Raw genomic sequence first — 23,061 nt, 5'->3', positions numbered from 1 at the left:
CGCATATGAAACTAAATTATAATAAAGCACCAATAAATAAATCTTTAAATAGTTCTAAAGTACAGCATATTACATATATATATATATTACTTTTATGTCTTGCCAACCATTATTGCCAGAAATATGTTTTAAATAACAGCTATAATAATGATATGTCATCTTAAGCTATTACAGATCCACCCGGATGATTTTATTGTTAATGAACTTTAATGTCACTTCAAGGTCATCTCATAATTATAGGAACATAATGTAGCTTATTGTATTCATTCATTGTGTCATTTCCTTTAACACTCTCATCCCTGACCAAATGAGGTTATCATGAGAGATTAAAGAAATCTGCATTTTATATTTATAAATACTTGAAGCATAATATGCTGCCTGACTGTTCATATGGGAATAATAAAGAGATTATAGTGGGATTAACTGAGTTCTGAAGGGATTTAGGAGGAAAGGTCTGCAGAACTGTATATAAATAGTCAAATATCTTTAAACATTCAAGACCTTTAAAGAGATTAAATGACATGCAGAGGAAAGATTATTAAATACAGATGACAGCATATACAGAAAGAGATGGTGGATAATAAGAGTATAATTAAAGAGAAAGATGAATAGGAATACACCGGAGCAAGTGCTTGTGGAATTTTTTTTGTACAATTAAGTTTTTTTTTTAAGTAACCAAATGTTCTCTATAAGGTTGGATACATGCTGGGTTATTTCATCCCAAATGCTGGGTTGTTTCCTGATCAAGCTTCATAAAAGAAATTGAAAGTGAGAACTTGAAGAAGATACAGAGCTGATTATAATAATACGACTCTTCAGTGTTTATGGATTAACTAATAAAAGATCGTTCTGATAATCTTCTGACCCCGATGCAAACATTATTAACTCATCACAAAAGTCTTCATGTATTTTCACATACTTAATACGTTTTTATACAGGTGTTTTTTTTAATATTACTGTATAAATACAGAGCAATTTAATAAAATAACTAATAAAAGCCGTATATTTGATTGATCTGAAAAGTAGTTGTATTTCATGTAATTTCACATAATTTATCTGTTTTTCTACAGTTTTATAACAATTATTAACAGTAATATTCTGTAATTTAATGAATTAGGACTGTAAAAGATTCTCTGTATTTTTACAGTTTTTGTATGTAATTTTGAAAAAAAAAAATTTTATTTGACGGAATTTCTCTGGCAACTTTGCTGCCAGAGATTTACCGTTTTTTTACGGATTTTTTTTAACAGTGCAGATACATTTAGAAAACCAAAGACAACCAATCATTTTGCAATTCTGCTTTGTGTCACCTTTAAACGTTTAATGGAAATGCACATACTCCTTTTAGGTTCTTTTTCCTAAATTTTGCTATGTAGTTAGTTGGCTTTTGCTGGTAGTGATATTGGTCATCTTTAGTACCTTCAAAAGGTATTTAGACACTTATAGCTTTTAAATTGAAATTGATGTATGTTTGAATTAATGCATTTTTATTTAAAAACGCATTACTTTTGCTCCAGAGCTTTCGACCCTTGTAAATGGAGACTTTTGTAAATGCTGCGGTACAGACAAATCTAACCGAAGTCTTATGTAAAGAAATGCGTGGGTGCACGTTCACTCCCTTATTGAGTCTTCTGGATCGGCTGTTCAAACTTTTGTTTAAACACATTGTGTGTTTATTCATGACACAGATGCTCAAACCAGCGCATACTATAAGTACTATGATAAATGTTTTTGACACTAATGAGAACATATCGTGACAGCGTGTCGTTATTAAAGTGAAAGTGATTTTATTCTGTTAAACGGAAGTTCCCTTTCAATACAGTGCACTTCGCAATGCTTCACTAGCTGATGCTATGGGGAAACTCCAGTTTACTCTGCGTTTGAAGCCTATTGGTTAAAGTCTTTGAAAATCACAGGCAAATGATGTTTCAGCCGGACGAAACGGGCGGGGACTACGCCCTGAATAAGTTCGGGTCGAATGCCATACAGTACCTATAATCTCATTCAGTCCGATCACCTCGCTGCTCCATAGAAGAAGCCTTTGCTTGCCATCAACTCAAGAACTCAAGCTGTGCGCCAGTGGTATGGTCTCGTTTGGGAGATTGAACAAGCTGGTTAAATTCTTATCTGGTCTTCCTTCTCTGGATGATTATTGGGCGCCTTTGGACGAAGACACTCCTGCTGCTGATGAGCCCAGTGATGTCCGCCCTCAGTCCTCATCCATGTCCTTACCAAGGCGGTCTCTGAACTCTGTCTTTGGTGAGGGTCCAAACAGACCTGTCAAAGACAAGGGTCCCCAGAGATTCACCAAGAGTTCACGTGTTCTTGGCGCGCCCCGCACTCCACCCGCACTCACAGTTCCATCACTCAAGTCCTCTCGGTGAACGTGGCTTTTCCAAGCTTTTGCCACTCGAGGAGTCGGTAGCTGCCCACCTTTGCCCCTCATCGACCAGCGGCAGTTACTTTCAAACCATGCAGTCTCACCTCCTCTCTGGTGTCTAAATCCTATGCCGCAGATGGCCATGCTGCTTCTGCCCTTCACACAATAGCAGTGCTGCAGGTATACCAAGCCATGCTCCTCCATCCCGCATCCTTCAATGACTTGCACAATGAACCTGGCTAAGCGCGCTACCAAAATTGGCACCCAGGCAGTGGACTGGCCATGTCCTGTAGTGCTGAAAGAACGGAAATCAAGGACGCTGATTGTGTGGCTCTCCTTGATTCCCGTCTCTCCATCAGGTTTATTCAACACCTGTTGAATACAAAAATCATAAAAAAATACAAAAGTCGTCACAGGCCATGCGACACTTCCTGCCTAAAAGAACAGCCTCGGCTTCTGATATCAGCTGTCCTTAACCGTCTCAGTGCACAAAGTCTGCACTGTCAACATTAAACGTCTATGCACAGCAAGGTATTTTGGCCCGCCGAGACGCCAGGGTCCCATCCCAGAATAACCCTTGACCCTGGCCCACGATGCCTCCTGGAAGTGAGTTTGAGAAGGAAACGAGGCTTAGGGCTTGCTTCGCCGGACCACCCTTGAAAATCTTTAGCCCCACGTACATTTACCAAAATCCGGATGCTGCGCTTGGCCCTCTGAGACAGAACAGCAATAGCATATTGAATTACCTTCAGCCACGCTGCGATGTTGTTCAAAGCGGGTTCACTTGTTCCCCTCTGCGCGGCCCTCCCTTCGAGCCACTCAAACACCGCACCTGCGAGCACTCTTGTTTAAACACGCTCTTCTCCTCGAGTTTGCATCAGTTAAAAGAGTTGGTGATTTGCATGCTTTATCCACAAACCCTTTGTGTTTGGAATTTGGCCCTAACGACAGCAAAGCGGTCCTTTGGCCGAGGGCAGGGTATGTCCCCAAAGTCCTATTGACACCATTTAGGGTCCCGTCAGAGCTCTTAGAATTTAGGAAGTTGAAACAGCTGTTTGTGAGTTTCGAAGATTGACCATTGGGTATGCCTATCACTAAACAGAGGTTATCCAAATGGATCATCGGTGCCATTTCTATGGCATATGCTTTCCTGAACAGCGCCTTCTTGGTGTGAGAGCCCACTCTTCATGGAGTATGGCTTCATCCTGGGCATGGTCTGCTGGGATTTCTATTACAGACATTTGTAAAGCGGACGACTGGTCCTCGTCATCCACATTTGTTAAATTTTATGGCCTGGATGTTCCTGGCTTACAAACGCAGATCCTCTAATAGCCCACCTATCCAACTTTAATTTGTTTGTGCTTTACCGATTTTAGGAAACACAAAAAATCCACTTGCTGTTGCTTTTTTGTAAAGTCTATTTGCAGCCACAATCTCATTTTACATTTACAAGGTCAACCTTCTTACCAAAACAGCCCAGAAAACTGAATCAAGCTTTTATTGTGTTATACACAGCTGAAGTTGAGAACATATCCTCAGGCCGACTGGCTGAAGATACAAATCAGACATTAAACAAAGAGACAGTTGGATGATAAGGATAACATTTTTCTGGCATTCAAACAACTGTGCCTCTCTAGATGAAAACATCATAACATGGATGTGGCACTGTTTGCTAACTATTCTGACAATTGAAGCGGCAAATAAGAACACCGGACTTTGAGTTAATGTGAAGGGCAGTGGTGGGGCAGATGTGGTCTGATGATTAAAGAGTCTGGCTTGTAACGTCAAGTGTTAATATATCACATAAAAGAGTGTTGTTAGGACCCATGCAAAGTGTTAACTCCATCAGCCATGACAATGCTATCTCATGGCAATTTGTACGTATTTTATGAGGTGGCTAATTCGTATGACTGCATTCGTACATGTTTGTACGTTTTCCTTTGACCCCTGTGACGTTAGGGTTAGGGATGGGGTTTCGCAACGATTTTTTTTGCACGATTAACTTCATACGAATTAGAATTCTCCAGGCTGGCTGTGATGTAGATACAGCACTAACTCGCTTTTATAAATAAAAAAATAATATGTATTAACACAACTTTCAGGAATTGAAGTCACTACAAGCCTTCCTATTACTGGAAAAAAGTCCCTGACTGACTGTAAACACTAACAAAATGTTTTAATGTTAATCAAGGACTGAAACTAACCATTTTATAAAATGACCAAAGATCTTTACCTGATATAGACCTGCAGATTTTTATAGACCTTTAACAATGATTCACTTGTAAAAAAATGCAGCAGTAAGTTTAAACATCTTAAATTAATTAAGTCAATTTAACTTATTTTTTGACTTGATAAGTTGACCTAACTTAAACAAGTTGAAATTGGTTAGCTTAATTTAAGTTAAGTTAAAGTAGCATAAAAATCTATGTTAATATATTTTTTACAGTGGGTGCAAAACTAATCTAAACTAATGCATAACCCCCAATTCAAAGTTCACTTTAAAAAAAGGACTGAATTAATAGATCATATCAAATACGAGAATTGACGATTCATGGCGGCATTTATTATAGTACATATTCACCACGCTTGCAGAGCAGCTCACACACCGTTGTTATTTAAAAATAATTTGCTTTCGTTGCGCTCTGCAGATGAAAGCACATCAAAGGAATCCCATTCATTCGACATGCATTTTGAACTGCATGGCTGTTGACAGTAAAGTTCAAATGCTAATGGCTTGTGGTGATTGTGGTTTAAATTTTTGACTAAAGCATAAAGGAGGGAAGAGAGGAATGAAAATAAGAAAATTGTGTTTTTGTACTGTATCTTCTGTGTCATGATGAAACGCACATGACAAGTAGCTTGCTTACTTCACCAACTTCACATACAAGTGGGGTCTGTATAGTCACGCTGTAAAGACAGATTCATTTAAATGCATTTCAATTTGATTCATCTAAAAACAGTACAAAGTTTATGTTATATATTAGTTTCCAGAAGAGGAGCTATTGTAATAAAAAAATTCTGTAAATGTTTTTCTATTTTCACACTAATATGATACTAAATCCATTGCCTAACCCCCAACCCCACAATTCTCAGTCTTTTGTTTTAATAGTAAGAATATACACTCACCTAAAGGATTATTAGGAACACCTGTTCGATTTCTCATAATGCAATTATGTCACATGGCAGTTGCTTCAATGCATTTAGGGGTGTGCTCCTGGTCAAGACAATCTCCTGAACTCCAAACTGAATGTCAGAATGGGAAAGAAAGGTGATTTAAGCAATTTTGAGCGTGGCATGGTTGTTGGTGCCAGACGGGTAATCTGCTAAATTACTGGGATTTTCACGCACAACCATTTCTAGGGTTTACAAAGAATGGTGTGAAAAGGGAAAAACATCCAGAATGCGTCAGTCCTGTGGGTGAAAATGCCTTGTTGATGCTAGAGGTCAGAGGAGAATGTGCCGACTGATTCAAGCTGATAGAGAAGGAACATTGACTGAAATAACCACTCGTTACAACCGAGATATGCAGCAAAGCATTTGTGAAGCCACAACACGCACAACCTTGAGGCGGATGGGCTACAACAGCAGAAGACTAGGTATGCACCGGTTGACCGGCCATAAATTGGAACCGGACGGTTTTTGCTTATAATGCGCGATTGCCAACCAGCTTTTTGTATTTTTTTGGCCGATTCCACCCGCGTGCACAGACTACATTTTTATCATTCTCAAACATGTCTTTTGTGTAAAAGCATTTCAAAATCTGTGCGCAGGAGCTGCAATGTCTGTAAAGGACAAGTTAATCGCGGAGAAACAACAGTACATTCGCAGGGCTCTCAAGTCTTACGCATTCACTGTGAGATACACGCATTTCAGTCAGTTTACACACTCACACCTTGTATTTCTAAGAGACTGATAACTTCTAAGAGACTGCTACGAGGCGCAGGGAAGTTCTCTGTCGAGTTCATAGCTGTCTTGAGGTTTTCTTGCGCTCCTCTTTTGTCATTCACTTGGATTCGCGGCGTGTGCACGCACGGAGCGAAAGTTAGAAGATCAAGATCCGATAAATGTGGTAAATGAGGCAGGTTTCTTGAATATAGCCAAATACGCATTAAATTATGCTTGATTTATTAAAAAACTCTCCAACTGCTTTGCAATCAGAAGCTTTAGCTTACCTGAAACTAACGTAGAGAATTCCTGAAATGAATGAAAGGACCAGAGATGTATTTCATTATTATCGCCTACTGAACATGTAACCTTATCTCTCTCTTAAACACAGCTTAAAATACACGCTGATGGCAAGTGCTGCAATCCTACAGTATATAATTTGATACATTGCATTTTTTTATATGTAGAGCAATTTATTTAATTTGGATAAATTTGTCTGTCTTTTATCAGACTTACCAATTGTTATCATTTTTATTTGTGCTGGTCAGTTATGAATAATAGGTAACATTGAACTGCTAGCAAAAACGTGAGAATTTGGTGGGGCAGAGGGGCCTCTCCCCTAACAGATGTTATCTCACTCCAAACTTTTAAATAAAACCTGAGAGCCCTGCACTCACCACAACAAACTTGCTCAGACATTTAAGTTCATCACCTGATAGAACACAATAAGTATTAAAAGTGATAATGAAAAACAGGCAAGACCTTCAACCCTCACTCAACCATCCATGTCATGGTCTCATTTAACCTCTTATGTTTGTATTAGATGTAGCCTACTGCACAGTTACTGCTGTTAATTTTAGAATTACATTTTTAATTTTGGTTACAGTTATTGTTTTCAATAGCCAAACCAAGTCTGTTAAATACCAAATAGACATATTGTTTATGTATACTTTCATTCTTTCTTGTTTGTTGCTTGATAAGAAAAAAAATCGGATATCGGATCGGAATCTACCAATTTGCTTGTTAAGAAAATCAGTATAAAAGTCGGCCATGAAAAATCAAGATCGTGCATCCTTACAGAAGACCCCATCAGGTACCACTAACCTCCACTACAAATGGGAAAAAGAGGCTACAATTTGCACGAGCTCACCAAAATTGGACAGTGAAGACTGGAAAAATGTTGCCTGGTCTGATAAGTATCGATTTCTGTTGAGACATTCAGATGGTAGAGTCAGAATTTGGCGTAAGAGAATGAGAACATGGATCCATCATGCCTTGTTACCACTGTGCAGGCTGGTGGTGGTGGTGTAATGGTGTGGTAGATGTTTTCTTGGCACACTTTAGGCCCCTTAGTGCCTTAGTAATCTCCAGCTCCTGAAAATGAGATCTTGGGTAGATGCACCAATGAAGATTAAAAAGATTATGCCACTTTCTTAGGCCCCCCTTCCTGAAGGTCAAATATAAAATCAAATGCTATACAAATACAACACTACAATTTTCATGCCACTCTTTAGTAATTCCCAACAGGCAAAATACAAAACATACACAAAATATGAGAAACTTCACATTACTATACGCAAATGAAAGCCAACACTTTCTCATTCAGTAACATGACAGCTGAGTAGCTTTCCTGCTGTTATAAGCACTGTTAACACTGCGTCCTTCAAAAGCCTTAGCAGGCAGATTAGTGAAGGACAGCCAGAGCGGGCAACCTCAGGCAAAACTGAAGCCAGGCTGTGCTATATGCTAGACATGATCTGAAGTCTGGACCCACATGAATTTAAATGTCATGCTGAGCTCTTGGATAGTATAATCATTCTTGATGTTAACCGTTTTTAAAGCCCAGAGTTTCTAGTTATGTCTTCATTTGTAAAACTTGTACCATATTCAGAGATTTTAATGTGAATTTCAATTTGGGGTCTCATTAAACAAAACAAAACAGTACAGTAAACAAAACAAATTACAGAGACAGTAATTTCCACATGCTTTAAAACTGCTTGAATGTAATTTCCTCATTTAGTATACGCAGATCGATGAATATGCAAATTAGTCTTCGACTACTCAATCGCACAGCTCAGACCACAGATATTAATTTGCAAATTAGTCGCTGCCTCCACCCTTTCGTACACTTAAGTAGATGCTAATAGACTCTATGCATGGCGCGCCCCCTACTTATTTTCGGTAAAATCTCTGGGGGTTAAATGCTTACGGTTTGTGTTAAGTCAATGTGCTTTTCTAGCTGTATTCTTTTAGGAATTAGCAAGTAATTGGTAAAATACATTTTATTGCTGTAATCTCTTATATTAAACATACCACAGTGCTAAAATACAAAACATAATTAGTTTACACACATGGATTTACAGTACTACATGTAAGGATTTTAACTTTAACCCTGATGCTACAGTCTGTTATCATCACTTTAGGATTTCAGATGTAATCGAGCCAGCACGTCTGCTTCTGAAGAACGGCACAATGCAGTAGGATTAGCTGATGCTAAGAATTAAATGAAGAGATTGGTTCCAAAACGCAATAAATCCATTTTGACAAATTTCGGCAAAAACGTGTTTTCTATACCAAGAAAGTGACAAGATGAAAACCACTATTTTCTGTTACAAACTTTCCCATAGCATCTTTAGGTTATAAAAACATAAAAAAAACAAATCCATAACTTGATTTTCAAAGATTTATTATAAAAACGAATAATTTTTTCCACAAAATGCAATAAATCCATGACAAGTTTTTGTTTAAAAATGCTAGAAATCTATTAATTCAATGTACAAATGTGCATTGATCTTTGCCATTTTATATTCATTTAGTTGAACAGTTGTACACACTGACTAAAAAAATAAACATTAATGGCATTAATTAAAACACTTTGTCATGTAAGATCACTGTCATTGCAGTGGTTATACTTGACGCCGTTGCTTAAAATTTTCACAGCGATCAGCTGTGACATTTTGAAACATTTTACGTTTTGGTCCTGCTCGATTTTCGTTGACTTTGAGTAAAATAATGTAAAGTTTTTCATAAGATCCTCTCGGGTCAATGTGTTAGCATGAGAAACTTGATGCTGTTGGGAGATAAGCACCAGTCTCCCCAGTGCTTCGCGTAAATTATTAGATGTTGATGACAATCTTTCCCATCACAGAAAACAACCACAGGTTTATCAATGCTATTAAAGTATTATTTTGTTTTGTTTTTTGATCACGAAGTACAAAGTAGATGAGGAAAACTTGGACTCCGTGTACTCAACGCGCCACCATTGTTTGTTTACATTGTGTGACTGGTGGGCTGTAATTTCTGGAATGGATTTATTGCGTTCTGTAAAAAAGGAGGAGTGGCGTTTATCGCATTTTGGGAAAAAAGGGAGAAAAGATGACAGAATAACATGGCGGATATTGGATTTTGTGTAAAATTAATTATTTACTTTTAAATACTGACCTTATATAATACTGATTTTGGCAGTAACTCATTTTTTTCCAAAAATGGCATTTATCGCGTTTTGGAACCAAACTCTTCAAATATAGCACAAGGAAAAAATAAATGTGTGTTTTATTTGTACAGATTGCAATGTTACTGTAAATAAAAACAATGTATGTAACTTGACATAGTTTTGTAAATAATAATAGTAATACCTTTATTTTATATAGCACCTTTAAAAGTGGTTTTCTCAAAGCGCTTTACAAAAAAAAAAACATAACAGAGAAAACAACACATTTAATTACAAAAAGATATACATCAAAGAAATAGAAAAAATAAAATGATTCATCAAGCAAAAGCAATCCTAAAATAGAATGTTTTAAGAAGAGATGTAAAAGTCACTAAAATATTTGCTTCACTGATGTCAGCTGGGAGAGAGTTTCAAGCTTAGGAAGAAAATGCTCTATCATCCCTAGAGCAAAGCTGTGTCTTAGGAGTCCACCCTTAGAGGAACGCAGATTTCGTCATGGCGTGTAAGGCATTGAAAGATCAATCAAGTACTGAGGAGCAAGATCATGCAAAGCCTTTTAAGTTAACATGAGAAATTCAATACGATATCTGACAGGGAGCCAGTGCAAGGCTTTAGACGGGGTAATATTATCACCAGCCCTGACCCCAGACAGTACTCTAGCCGAATTTTGTAAATATTGAAGTTTGTTGAGCAATGATTTAGATACTCCAACTAGTAGACCATTACAATAGTCCAAACGTGAAAACACAAAAGAGTTTATCAACTCCACAACAAAGGACAAGGAGCATAATGTCCGTTTGAGAGCCACTTAAAGACTAAATTATTAGACATTTAAATCTTGATCTTAGTGATACAGTTGGAAAGATGCACAATGTCCACATGTTGACCTGGCCTTGAATGGATATAAATCTGATAGTTAAGGTCTAGAGATCTAAGTTGTTGACCAAGTGGAAAAATATACATACTATAAAGTAAGGGACCCAATACTGACCCCTGTGGGACACCAGTATGTACAGAACCATCTTTGGACCTATAGCCACCCATAACAACAAATTGAATGCGATCCGTAAGATAGAACCTAAACCAGCCAAGAACTGTCTCTGACAAACCAAATACAATTTCCAGATGATTAAGTAACAATGCATGATCAATAGTATTGAAGGCAGAACTATGATCCAAGAGAATGGGAAGAGAGTCGGAAGTCAGTTACTTTAACCAACGCGGTCTCTGGTGCTGTGCAGTAGAGGTCTTCTCGGGTCCAAAGAAACGTATCCGACCCGGAATGACCCGAATCACTTTTTACCTGAACCCGACAACATGCATAAATTATATTTTTATGAGAAAGACCCGACCCGAGACAAACCAGAGAAAATTAGACTCGAGTCCGACCCAAACCATTGGCAATTGTCTTAAAACAGTTTTAAAACACCACATAAACATATAAACAACAATAAAACTTGATTTTCACCACAGTGGGACAAAGTTCAACTGTAATGGATTCACCAGAAGCTTACTGAACCACAAAGTCCCCATTCAGTCATAAAAGCCCTCGGCTCACTCATGAATGGTTAAAACTTCTTCTTATTTTACTAGGGCTTAATTTTTCTTGATCTTCACTGCATCTTAACCTCCTTTCTTGCTTTTCATCTTCTCTGTAGATGGGCAATACCTCAGAAACAACCCTGTTTGTTTCCACAATCCCGAAGGAGCATGATGTCTTCATGGGTTCCTTATACACAGTCTTCTGTGAGTCTACTGACTAAGAACTGGTACTTTTATTTAATTCATGAGCTTTATTTATTGAAAATATAAGACAGTTTAGAGAAACAGATATGAGGCCACTGAGGCAGATTTTATCTTAACATGGCCCCTGTTCTCTAAAGATAATCAACTGAGAAGTTTACCAACATATCTCTTGTCTTAGAACAGATAAGAGCACTGATTTCGATTTTTCTAGGGACCCAAATGATGACCATTACACATTTATTTCCGTTTGACCTGAATGAGGTCATTTCATCATCCAATGTAAAATTAACTTTTTAACCTATAGATGTCACAAAGTGCAGAAATAAATCACAGCTTAAGTTCTTTTTTATAGCAGGATCCAAAAACATAAGAGTAAAATACTGTAGGAGTTACAGAATTTTTGAACATAAAAAAGTTGCTTGTGGTTGTGACTAGCTTCTTCATGTTTTTGTCTCTTCAGGTATTCTGTCCTTACTAGGAAATGGCATTCTGCTTTTTGTGGCATATCGTAAGAGATCGTCCCTGAAGCCAGCTGAGCTATTCATCATAAATTTGTCTATTAGTGACCTGGGGATGACAGTTTCTTTGTTTCCTCTAGCGATTCCATCAGCATTTGCTCACAAGTAAGCAGATACTTCTGACACAAAACCATTTTCTATAGGATTTTTTACACTTTTGCTTTATTTATTCAAGCTTATGAAATATACACTCACCTAAAGGATTATTAGGAACACCATACTAGTACTGTGTTTGACCCCATTTCGCTCTCAGAACTGCCTTAATTCTATGTGGCATTGAATCAACAAGGTGCTGAAAGCATTCTTTACAAATGTTGGCCCATATTGATAGGATAGCATCTTGCAGTTGATGGAGATTTGTGGGATGCACATCCAGGGCACGAAGCTCCCGATCCACCACATCCCAAAAATGCTCTATTGGGTTTAGATCTGGTGACTGTGGGGGCCGTTTTAGTACAGTGAACTCATTGTCATGTTCAAGAAACCATTTTAAAATGATTTGAGCTTTGTGACATGGTGCATTATCCTGCTGGTGGTCATAATGGGACAGACATGGTCAGAAACAATGCTCAGGTAGGGGCCTAAAGTGTGCCAAGAAAACATCCCCCACACCATTACACCACCACCACCAGCCTGCACAGTGGTAACAAGACATGATGGATCCGTGTTCTCATTCTGTTTGCGCCAAATTCTGACTCTACCATCTGAATGTCTCAACAGAAATCGAGACTCATCAGACCAGACAACATTTTTCCAGTCTTCAACTGTCCAATTTTGGTGAGCTCGTGCAAATTGTAGCCTCTTTTTCCTATTTGTAGTGGAGATGGGGTCTTCTGCTGTTGTAGCCCATCCGCCTCAAGGTTGTGCGTGTTGTGGCTTCACAAATGCTTTGCTGCATACCTCGGTTGTAACGAGTGGTTATTTCAGTCAAAGTTGCTCTTCTATCAGCTTGAATCAGTCGGTTCATTCTCCTCTGACCTCTAGCTTCAACAAGACATTTTTGCCCATAGGACTGCTGCATACTGGATGTTTTTCCCTTTTCACACCATTCTTTGTAAACCCTAGAAATGGTTATGCGTGAAAATCCCAGTAACTGAGCAGATTGTGAAATAACAACAATGCCACGCTCAAAATTGCTTAAATCACCTTTCTTTCCCATTCTGACATTCAGTTTGGAGTTCAGGAGATTGTCTTGAACAGGACCACACCCCTAAATGCATTGAAGCAACATATGCCATGTGATTGGTTGATTAGATAATTGCATTAATGAGAAATTGAACAGGTGTTCCTAATAATCCTTTGGGTGAGTGTATAGAATAGTATTATTGCCAAATATACGTTAATGTGTGACACTATATATTAAATATTTAATAAGATGTATTTTAGGAATACACAGCAAAAATGACTTTCTTACTAAGTATTTTTGTCTTGTTTTCAGTACAAATATCTAAAAATGATTAAATCAAGATGTATTTTCTTGATGAGCAAAATGACCAAATGACCTAAGAAAATAAGTCTAGTTTTTTTACACAAAAATATACAATTTAAGAGGATTTGTGCTTAAAATCTGCCAATGAGGTAAGAAAATGTTTCCTGGTATGTTCTTGAATTAAACTAACTGTAAGTAGGATTTTAAGTGTTTTATTAATCAAAATCAATGTCTTTATTCATAAGTACGTCCTCGTTGGTGTCAAATGACCTCTGCCAGTGATCTGACTTTTCTTTGTAAGCTTAGAATTTCTTCTCTTTACTTACATTGAACGGGTAAGTAAAAGGAGGCTTTCATATCGTTCCGCCGTATTGATAAACTATAATAGCGGAAAAGGACAAAACGCACTAATGCGTTTCCACAACGCGTTTTCATTCAGAACACTTCAACTAGCTGCAACAGACAAGGAGATCAGCGATTACATAACAGCTATCGTAGTTGCAACACGCATTTGGAAAGGGGAGGCGCTAGAGAGCACTGTTCGTTTGAATGCAAAATACAATTTCACCACTAGATGGGGGTAAATCCTAATTATTGTCCCTTTAAGTGTTTAAGAAAAAAGTTCAATAATTTTTTGCTTACCCTATTGTGCAGATTTTTTTCTTGTTTTAAGCACCAATTTACTTAAATGTTATATTTACATTACACCACGATGGTAATACATGTGACATGAATATAGTGCTTCATTCATAAATCAACACCCAGTGCAACATAAAACACCCTTATGTATGTAACTGGTAAAAAAAAATAAGAGGAAACATAACAATTTAAATAAAATATCATCAAACGTGAATAGGTAAAGAACTGTGGGAACGTCCTGTTCCTTTAAATTTTACACACTTTCAACTTTTAGCCTGTGATCAATTGTTGCACAAAGGTCTAAATGCACACATTGTCAAATCTTTTTTTATGGTTCAAAGTACTCCATAGTTTTATCCGGTCTTGTTGTCTGTCTTCTGGTGTCTTGCAGGTGGTTGTTTGGGGAGTTGACCTGTTTATGCTACGCTGTATGTGGTGTTCTTTTTGGATTGTCAAGCCTAACAAACCTTACAGCTCTCTCTTCTGTCTGCTGCCTCAAAGTCTGCTTCCCAAACTACGGTATCCTCCCTTGACAGTTTCCACCTCACAATACATTAGGCTTCTTTCTGCTCACCTCTCTTGTTAACAGGGCTGGACTGGGACAAAAAATTGGCCCTGGCATTTTGGCCCAGACCGGCCCACTACATAGGATCACAAATCTTTGTGCAACCTTGACTATAACTCCATATGATTAAGTAGAAAAGTATAAGAGCTGACACGTGACATTACAAAACTGTAAGCGCTGTAAAAGGCTTTGCAGGTTTTAAAAATAATAGTATAAGCCAGTGAGTGCACAATGTTTTGCACCTTATGATAACACTGAGACAAGATAAATGTTACAATGACAAGCCACAAGCCCCATTACAGTGTGTGCAGAAAATTTTGATCACTTTTTTTCTGAACACCTTTTACCAATTCCAAACCAAAGTAATTTTAATAACCAACATTAATTTTGTATATATATTTTCCTTTCATCCTATTTTATGCCCTTGCTGCCCGAATCAGGATTTCTTGTATAATGGTCATACCTCAATTTTGCAATTTCCATGCATGGCATCTTTCTTATGGACATAAATAATGAATGTCCAGTGTGTGTTAAACATTTTTGGCCCATTTTAAATGTAAAAGAAAATGTGCCTAATAATTCTGCACTCCTGAATATAAGGTGCATTTTTCTCCAGTCAGCCATCATTAACAATAATGTATTACTTATAAATGCTTTATTTACAAAATTAATGGTAGTTATTAAAACATATTTGGTTTGGAATTAGTAAAATATGTTTGATAAAAACTGTGATCAAAAGTTTGATGTAATAATTCTGCCCACACTGTATTTTATTGCAGTGTAATCACTGTCATGTTGCAAACAGACATTGATCTATCATTTGTGTTTTTGACTGTGTTTTATTAAGAGGATATCTAACAACAGTGTTTTAAAAGCAGTTCTGCTTACCGCATGTCAACTCGCTTCTCAGTCATCTCTTATTTTGACAGACGCACACTGACGCTGCATGCTTCATAAAATGCCCTAAAAGTTGTTATTGGGCTAGCCAAATGTCAAATCAAAAAGAACCAATGGGCTGCTGATTAGGTGTCTCCTGGGCCGGTCTGTCCGGAAAAAAACTTTTTTGGAAAATACAGTACATTGCCACCGCGCCTTTTAGCGCCATTAATGAATTACATCAAAACAAAGAAAGAAAGCAACGGGCTGCGTTGCGCGATGAACGAGTGTTATTGGCTGGTCAGACAAAAGTAGTGCGAGATGATACGTCTGTATGATAAACGCGCTCTGTTTCTTGTGTGTGTCAGATCATCTGACACAAGAAACAGAAGGGGAGGGGTGGAGCTTGTTAAGAGATGATTGGGCCAGCCCAGTGTCAGTATGGAAAATGAACCAATGGGCCGCTGTCCATGCTTTATGAGGCCGGTCGTTGGCCAATTAAAAAAATATATATCATATTATATTCATCGGCCCCCAAGGACGTCGGCCCACCGGGCATTTGCCCGGTATGCCAGATTACCAGTCCAGCCCTGCTTGTTAATTTTAAATCAGACCTGTCCATTTTGTCCTCCTGGGATACAACACAATGTTTAATCTGTCACTTTTTCGCTTGGGGTTTTAACCTTAAGCACCTCAAACCATGAGTGATGTCGGCTTTAAAGGAAAACACCACCATCTTTTTTTAATATTTTACTATGTTCTTACCGCAACTTAGACAAATTAATACATACCTATCTTTATTATGTGAATGTGTTAGCATTTAGCCTAGCCCCATTCATTCCTAAGGATCCAAACAAGGATGAATTTAGAAGCCACCAAACACATTCATGTTTTCCCTTTTTAAAGACTGTTACATGAGTAAGTATGGTGGCAAACAAAAAAGTGACGATTTTTTTAAGCAGATAAAAAATGAGAACTAATGGCAGAAGAGCACTTAGTTTGCAGCACTTTGACCTCGGAGCGCAGTAACATCATCACTCCTGGCTACTCCCCTTCTCGCTCAAACTTCCCTCAATATTACTGCACCCAAGGTGTTTGGTAGCTTCTAAATTCATTCCCGTTTGGATCCTAAGGAATGAATGGGTCTAGGCTAATGCTAACACATTCATGACGCACTGTACGAAGATTGAGTGTAAAAGATAGGTATGTATTAATTCATTCAAGTTGAGGTAAAACATAGTAAAATATTGAAAAACAGTGGTGTTTACCTTTAAGCCAACTTTACAGTGTGTGTTTGTTTAGCAATCACTTTGTCACAGACGGTTTATGAAGAACTACATTGCTTGGTGGAAGAATAATATTTTTTGCAAAATCATTACATTTTATCTGCTCTGTTTAAATATTATGAATCCTTGCCAGGTATATGGAATAATTCTGCATTGTGTCATGAATTAACGGGAGACAGAACCCGACTGCAGACGTAGACGAAGACAAAGACTTTTATTATAACTTAAACAGGGAAAAAAAACACGTAAAAAACAAAAAGACTTGCAGCGTGATAATAAACTAGACTAGACTTGATATGACTTACTTAACTTGACTAAACAAACACTCACGTGAAAACCCTTTAGATAAACAGACGATCGAGCACAGGACAGCAAACACAAGGGCAGTAAATAAGAGAGCAAATCAAGAGGGGATCAGGTGACATGAATTAAACAATAATAAAGTGATTTATGAGGAGACAAGGGGGGGCGGGGTCAGGAGAGGAGACAGAAAGCACATGGCCTGAATAAACAACAAAACATGGGACTGCCATGATCCTGTCACTATGACTTGTGACCAGAAGACAGGACCATGACACATCATGCCTATCAACACCCTTTAGCAGATCTAAACCCTACTGAAAAATCCAGTAAAGACCAGCATAAGCTGGTAGTTAGTTTAGCTGGTTGAAGGTGGCAGTAGCTGGTCTAAGCTGGTCCTTTTCTGTAGGGAAGCTCATCATAAGACCACTGCTTTATTACAGTTGACCTGTCGTCCTGTATTTTACTACTGAAAATAAGTCATGTGTTTGCGGATGGTGTCCACCTGACTTGACATCATTCGCCACTGTTGCTATTTCAATATCTGGTTGCATGCTTGATGCAAATGCGCGTATCTGATTCATAACCGATTTATTACCACATAATTTGATGCCTAAATTGATTCATCTTGCTTACACATTTGTCTGTCAAAACAACTGCAAATATGTTGCTTTAATGCTACTGTGTTCTTTACTCAGGTAATACATTTTCCTACTCTCATGCCTGTCTGATGATAGTGGGCGTGTGGTGTTATGCCACCGTATTTGCCGTGGGGCCCATGGCAGGTTGGGGCCACTACGGGCCTGAACCCTATGGGACAGCCTGCTGCATAGACTGGTAAGGGCCTGGGAGCATGCTAGTAAAGAGGGTTCTTAAAGCACTAAAGCAAACCAGCCATTTCAGTCTGTCATTGCAAACCAAAATAACTAGAATATGTACAGTGAAGTCCTTCCTAAAGAAATTCACTCTTGTTTAACTTTCTTAACAGTTTTAACACAGGTACTGTAGCTTTCTCTATAACTCTCATGTCCTGTATTCAGGTATGCACCACGCCAAGACGCTCTGTCTATGTCCTACATCATCTGCCTCTTCCTCTTCTGCTATGCCCTCCCATTAGCCATCATTGTCCTCTCCTATATCATGATCCTAATCACTGTGCGAGGATCACGGCAGGCCATACAGCAACATGTGTCTGCACAGACCAAGATGACAAATGCACATGTCCTCATTGTAAAGGTGAGCAGATGAAAAACAAATATTGTGTCTCTATCTTCTATATAGTGCACTATACATTTAAAGTAATAAGCAAATGCTAGGCGAACCTCTTCATTCATCTACATTTGTTTAGGCTTACTTTGTAACTCGTAATGCACAATGATTTTGAGTGTACATCCGATCAACATGATGAGAATGTGTGTGTATTTTTATGTAAAGTGGTTCTCAGGGTTCCCACACCTTAGTTAACTTCAAATTCAAGGACCGTTCAAGGCCTTTCCAACACCCTCAAATTCAAGAACTAAATGTGGGGACGCATTTTAAGTGAGTGCAAGGTTACATCGTGTTACCTTTTAAGATACATTGTTACAGTTCCCTTTTGGGGGAACTCTCGCTGTATCACCGCAGTAACAGTTTGGGGACGCCTCCAGGGGTAAGTGCGTCTGAATGTGTATATCAAATTCAACCAATGATGAGGCTTAACGACAGGGTGACGCAAGAGTCAGGAAGTATATCGCTATCTGAAATATTGCCAAAGACGGCGTTACAGGGACGCAGGAATTATGGCAAGGGAGAACCAGTGTCTCGTTCCCTTCTCAGTGAACAACAGTTACATACATAATCAGAGACGTTTTCATGTGTCAAACACAACTATGCAAATAAGCATGTTGGTATGAATCAACATTCGAATACAGAAAATATAAGCATTTAAAGCGAACAGTTTAGCACATGCGCATGAAACACTCGAAGTTTTATGATATTATCCTACACTACAGAGGGAATAAGAAAACATCTTGCATAAAATAGATTCAAGCACTTTCAATGACCTGTATCTATGTATGTATGTTTTCAAAAACTTCCGGGCCTTGAATTATTTCCACCAGATTCACAAACTTTTAACTCATTCACCGCCAGCCTTTTTGAGAAAAGTTGCCCACCTGCATTTTTGTGATTTTAACAAAATTTTCACAAAATTCCTTGCAGGAAAAATCATTTTCTATAAATATATAAACATACAAATTATATCAAATTAAAGAACACACCCTCTGCTTTCAAACAAACAATAAACAAACAAACAAACAAACAAAATGGGGAAAAACGTTTCATTATATATTTACTTTTTCTACTTAATTTAACCACTGAAATATGGATATTTCTCTTCAAAAATAAAACATTTTGAGCAAAAAGCTTAAAAAATTGCGTTTTTGTAAAGGAATTTATGTTAGAGATCAGACTCAGAATGACTATCAAACATAAAGGCAGTAAAAATAAATCATTAACTCTTTTTAACTTCCGTTTTTGATAAATTCGATTTGGCGCCATCTGGTGGATAAAAGCGGTATTACACTTTCACTTTGAAATTCGTCCAAAAAGGCATATTTATTAGTTAAATATTAACTCATAAATGACGAGATAACTCGTCAATGGCGGTGAATGAGTTAAGGATTTCAAGGACCCGTGGGAACCCTGGGTTCTACCAAATGTACATTTACTTACGTTTTAATAAACAATGAAACATAAGATATCAATGTGTTGACAGGACTAAAGGGCCGTTCACATTATAACGTTTACTATAACAATAACTACTGTATATTAGCATCCACAGCACCAGACGATAACGAAAACGTATTCTCTCGCGAGGCACAGTACTCGCAATACTACATATTAACAGAGACCAAACTGATCCCATGTATTAAAGTAAAACAAATACTCAAGTGAAACGAATTTAATGTATATGTTTTGATTTGTGTTCTTTTGTCTGCAATAGCTTTCAGTGGCGGTCTGTATTGGTTTTCTGAGCGCATGGAGCCCCTATGTGGTTGTGGCAATGTGGGCTGCATTCGGAGAACCCGATCAAGTCCCACCTCTAGCTTTCGCTCTAGCAGCTATCTTTGCCAAGTCCTCCACCATCTACAACCCTGTGATCTACCTGCTATTTAAACCCAACTTTCGTAAATCTTTAAGCAGGGACACAGCTCAGATACGCCGACGAATTTGTTCCAGCCCATGCAAGGCAAGCCCTGTTCCTGAAGGAAAGGATCTTTACCCGCCAGCATCCCTACGTTACAAAAAGGAAGTTAGCAATTCCACTCGCTTTTCCAATGGCCTGGGGGAAAACCACGATGCATGTGTTCAGGGCACGGAAACAGACCATTATTATCAAAAGGACACGCCTTTAAGAACTGCCTGTGTGCTCATGGGTACAACCTACAGCGAGGCGCCTGTGAGTCAGCTGCCAGAGGCAATGCAAGTTGACCTAATGTGAACGCCTTTTCCTAGGACAAACGTGAGGAAAGATGAATGAGTGCCTGGAAATGTAACCTCTGGCCAACAGAGATAAGCACAAGATGTTGTGTATTTGGGTCAGAGATGATGAAAGAAGAAACTGTTAATATGACGCATAATTATATCAAATGCACAATATAATGCATAGACACATAAATATTTTCAGGGGATTTAATTATCAAAAATTTTATATAAGGTTTATTTTTATAGTGTAAATCATATGTAGCTAATGTATTTGTTAGGATAAGAGCATCTGCCAGATGCATACAATTAAATCTGAATAAACATGAAAATATTTAAGCTTAGTAAAGGGTTAATTGGGGTTGATGTTGATGGGTTATTAAAGGGGCCATGGCATGAAAATCTGACTTTTTCCATGTTTACGTGCTATGATTGGGTCCCCAGTGCTTCTGTCAACCTAGAAAATGTGAAAAAGATCAACCCAGTAACTTAGTTTTGGTAAACCATTTTCTACAAGCACATGAAGAATTAGGTCGTTGAAATTTGGCTCTCCTTATGATGTCAAAAAGGGATCTTATTATAATAATACCAACGCTTAATCTGCACTATCCAACCACAGCACTGCCATTTAGTGCAGAGAAAAGCACAATTGAGTTTTAATTGCAACAAACCACCATCATTGTGATCAGTGTTTGAATTTCATCAGCTCATTTGCATTTTAAAGGACACACCCAAAACGGCACATTTTTGCACACACCTACAAAGTGGCAATTTTAACATGCTATAATAAATTATTTATATGGTATTTTGAGCTAAAGCTTCACATATGTGCTCTGGGGACACCAAAGATTTATTTGACATCTTAAAAAAGTTTTGTGCCATGGCCCCTTTAAGTTTACCAAGAAACTCACAGATGTCTAAGAACTGGAAATCAGAATCAATGGTGTTCATTATAATTCACTGAAATTCCCAATGCTCATAAGGGTGCTTGTGTACGAATTACTCATTAGCTCTCTTTTAAACAGAAACTCATGTGATAAATCACAGTCACCACCATAATATGAAGCAGTGTTTAACTTTATGTAAGAAATTATACTGCTGATCATTGGCAGTGCTGGATGTTTTTTCTTATTTATTCGATTTTATATTTATTGTCTTTCTCAGGTTTTCATGTCAATTAATGTTATCTTATATGGGAGCCAACATGGCGAGTTTGCGATGTTTCAAAAAGTGCATATATCCATCAATAAAGTAACATTTACCATGTTGAGCCCCATATAAGATGAATTTGAATGAATATAAAATAACGTTTAACTGCAGAAAGGAACACTGTGAAAAATGCAGCAAGTTTAAAGTGCAACTATTTCATTGTTAAAAAAACAACGTTTTTTGTGTATTTGGTATAATACAGTGTGTTTGTGTGGTTTATGGTTATAAAAACACATTATTTTCCACATACCGTACATTTTTGTTGCTCCAGATTTCCATCTCTTCCTGAAACGCATGGATTTATTAAGCGCTATGCCCATGATTGGCCAGCTAATCTGTACATTGTGATTGGCCTGAATACCTCTGACGTCAGCCAGAAACGTGACGCTCCTTACCATGTTTGAAAGATTTGTCACAATGCTAACTTAATCCTAACAGGAGCTAACTTACAGGCTGTGAGCCCGAAGTGCGAGGAATTATGATAATGTCGTTCTTTATTACATCACCAATCCCAGGAAGTAAACTGTTGCCTACAATCCACAATGTGTTTGTCGTAGTCCAAGAAAAGAGATTTACATTGGAGATGATAACTCGCATCATCATTTACTTTGGGGTTTGTACCTTTTGCATATCGTTAACATGAACTAATACACACTTACACACCAAAGAAAATGTAAAATTGTAAATCGGACAAGAGGTGCTCTTTAAACAACTTCAGTGATCACAGCTTGACTCAGTGACGTTGTTCAGGTCGTTTCCCGGTGGGAGGGATCAGGTAGCACAGAGGGGCGAGATGAGTTTTTTAAAACTTACTAACCGTCTCAGGCTTTCTCGACCGATTTTCAACATCGTAGACTACAGCTTTAATTAGTATCATTCGACATACAAAGTCAGAACGGCCCTCTTTCTCCACACGTGTAAACACTGGGGCGTAGTTTCGCATACGTCATCCGTGACCTCTTGATGTGATGATGTATTATGTGAGATCACGCTGACGCGTAACAGGACCGGAGATAGATGAGAAGTTGTGGTTTAAAAGTGCATATTTTTTATTTTTCTTGCCAAAAATGCCAATCGTTTCACTAGATAAGACCCTTATGCCTCGTTTGGGATCGTTTAGAGTCCTTTGAAACTGCAATTTTAAACTGCATTAAAACTGTAAATTGTTGGGGCCCATTAAAATGAGAAATATCCTGGAATGTTTTCCTCAAAAAACATAATTTCTTCTCGACTGAACAAAGAAAGACATCAACATTTTGGATGACATGGTGGTGAGTAAATTATCTCAATTATTTTTTTAAGAAAATTGACTAAT

General features: G+C 37.9%; 1 protein-coding gene across 1 annotated transcript; it reads left to right on the top strand.

Moving 5' to 3' along the window:
• The first annotated feature begins 11,374 nt into the window (after nucleotides 1-11,374).
• On the top strand, nucleotides 11,375-21,960 carry opn7d (opsin 7, group member d). The gene is made up of 6 exons (XM_055168752.2): nucleotides 11,375-11,462; nucleotides 11,923-12,085; nucleotides 14,440-14,567; nucleotides 17,774-17,912; nucleotides 18,116-18,311; nucleotides 20,059-21,960. The coding sequence occupies exons 1-6, from the start codon at nucleotides 11,375-11,377 to the stop codon at nucleotides 20,554-20,556; spliced, it is 1,212 nt and encodes a 403-aa protein (XP_055024727.2). The 3' UTR covers nucleotides 20,557-21,960.
• The last annotated feature ends 1,101 nt before the right edge of the window (nucleotides 21,961-23,061 follow it).

This window comes from Misgurnus anguillicaudatus, chromosome 5 (assembly GCF_027580225.2).
Source record: "Misgurnus anguillicaudatus chromosome 5, ASM2758022v2, whole genome shotgun sequence".
Lineage (NCBI taxonomy): Eukaryota > Metazoa > Chordata > Actinopteri > Cypriniformes > Cobitidae > Misgurnus > Misgurnus anguillicaudatus.
This window is presented reverse-complemented; position numbering and strand designations above follow the sequence as displayed.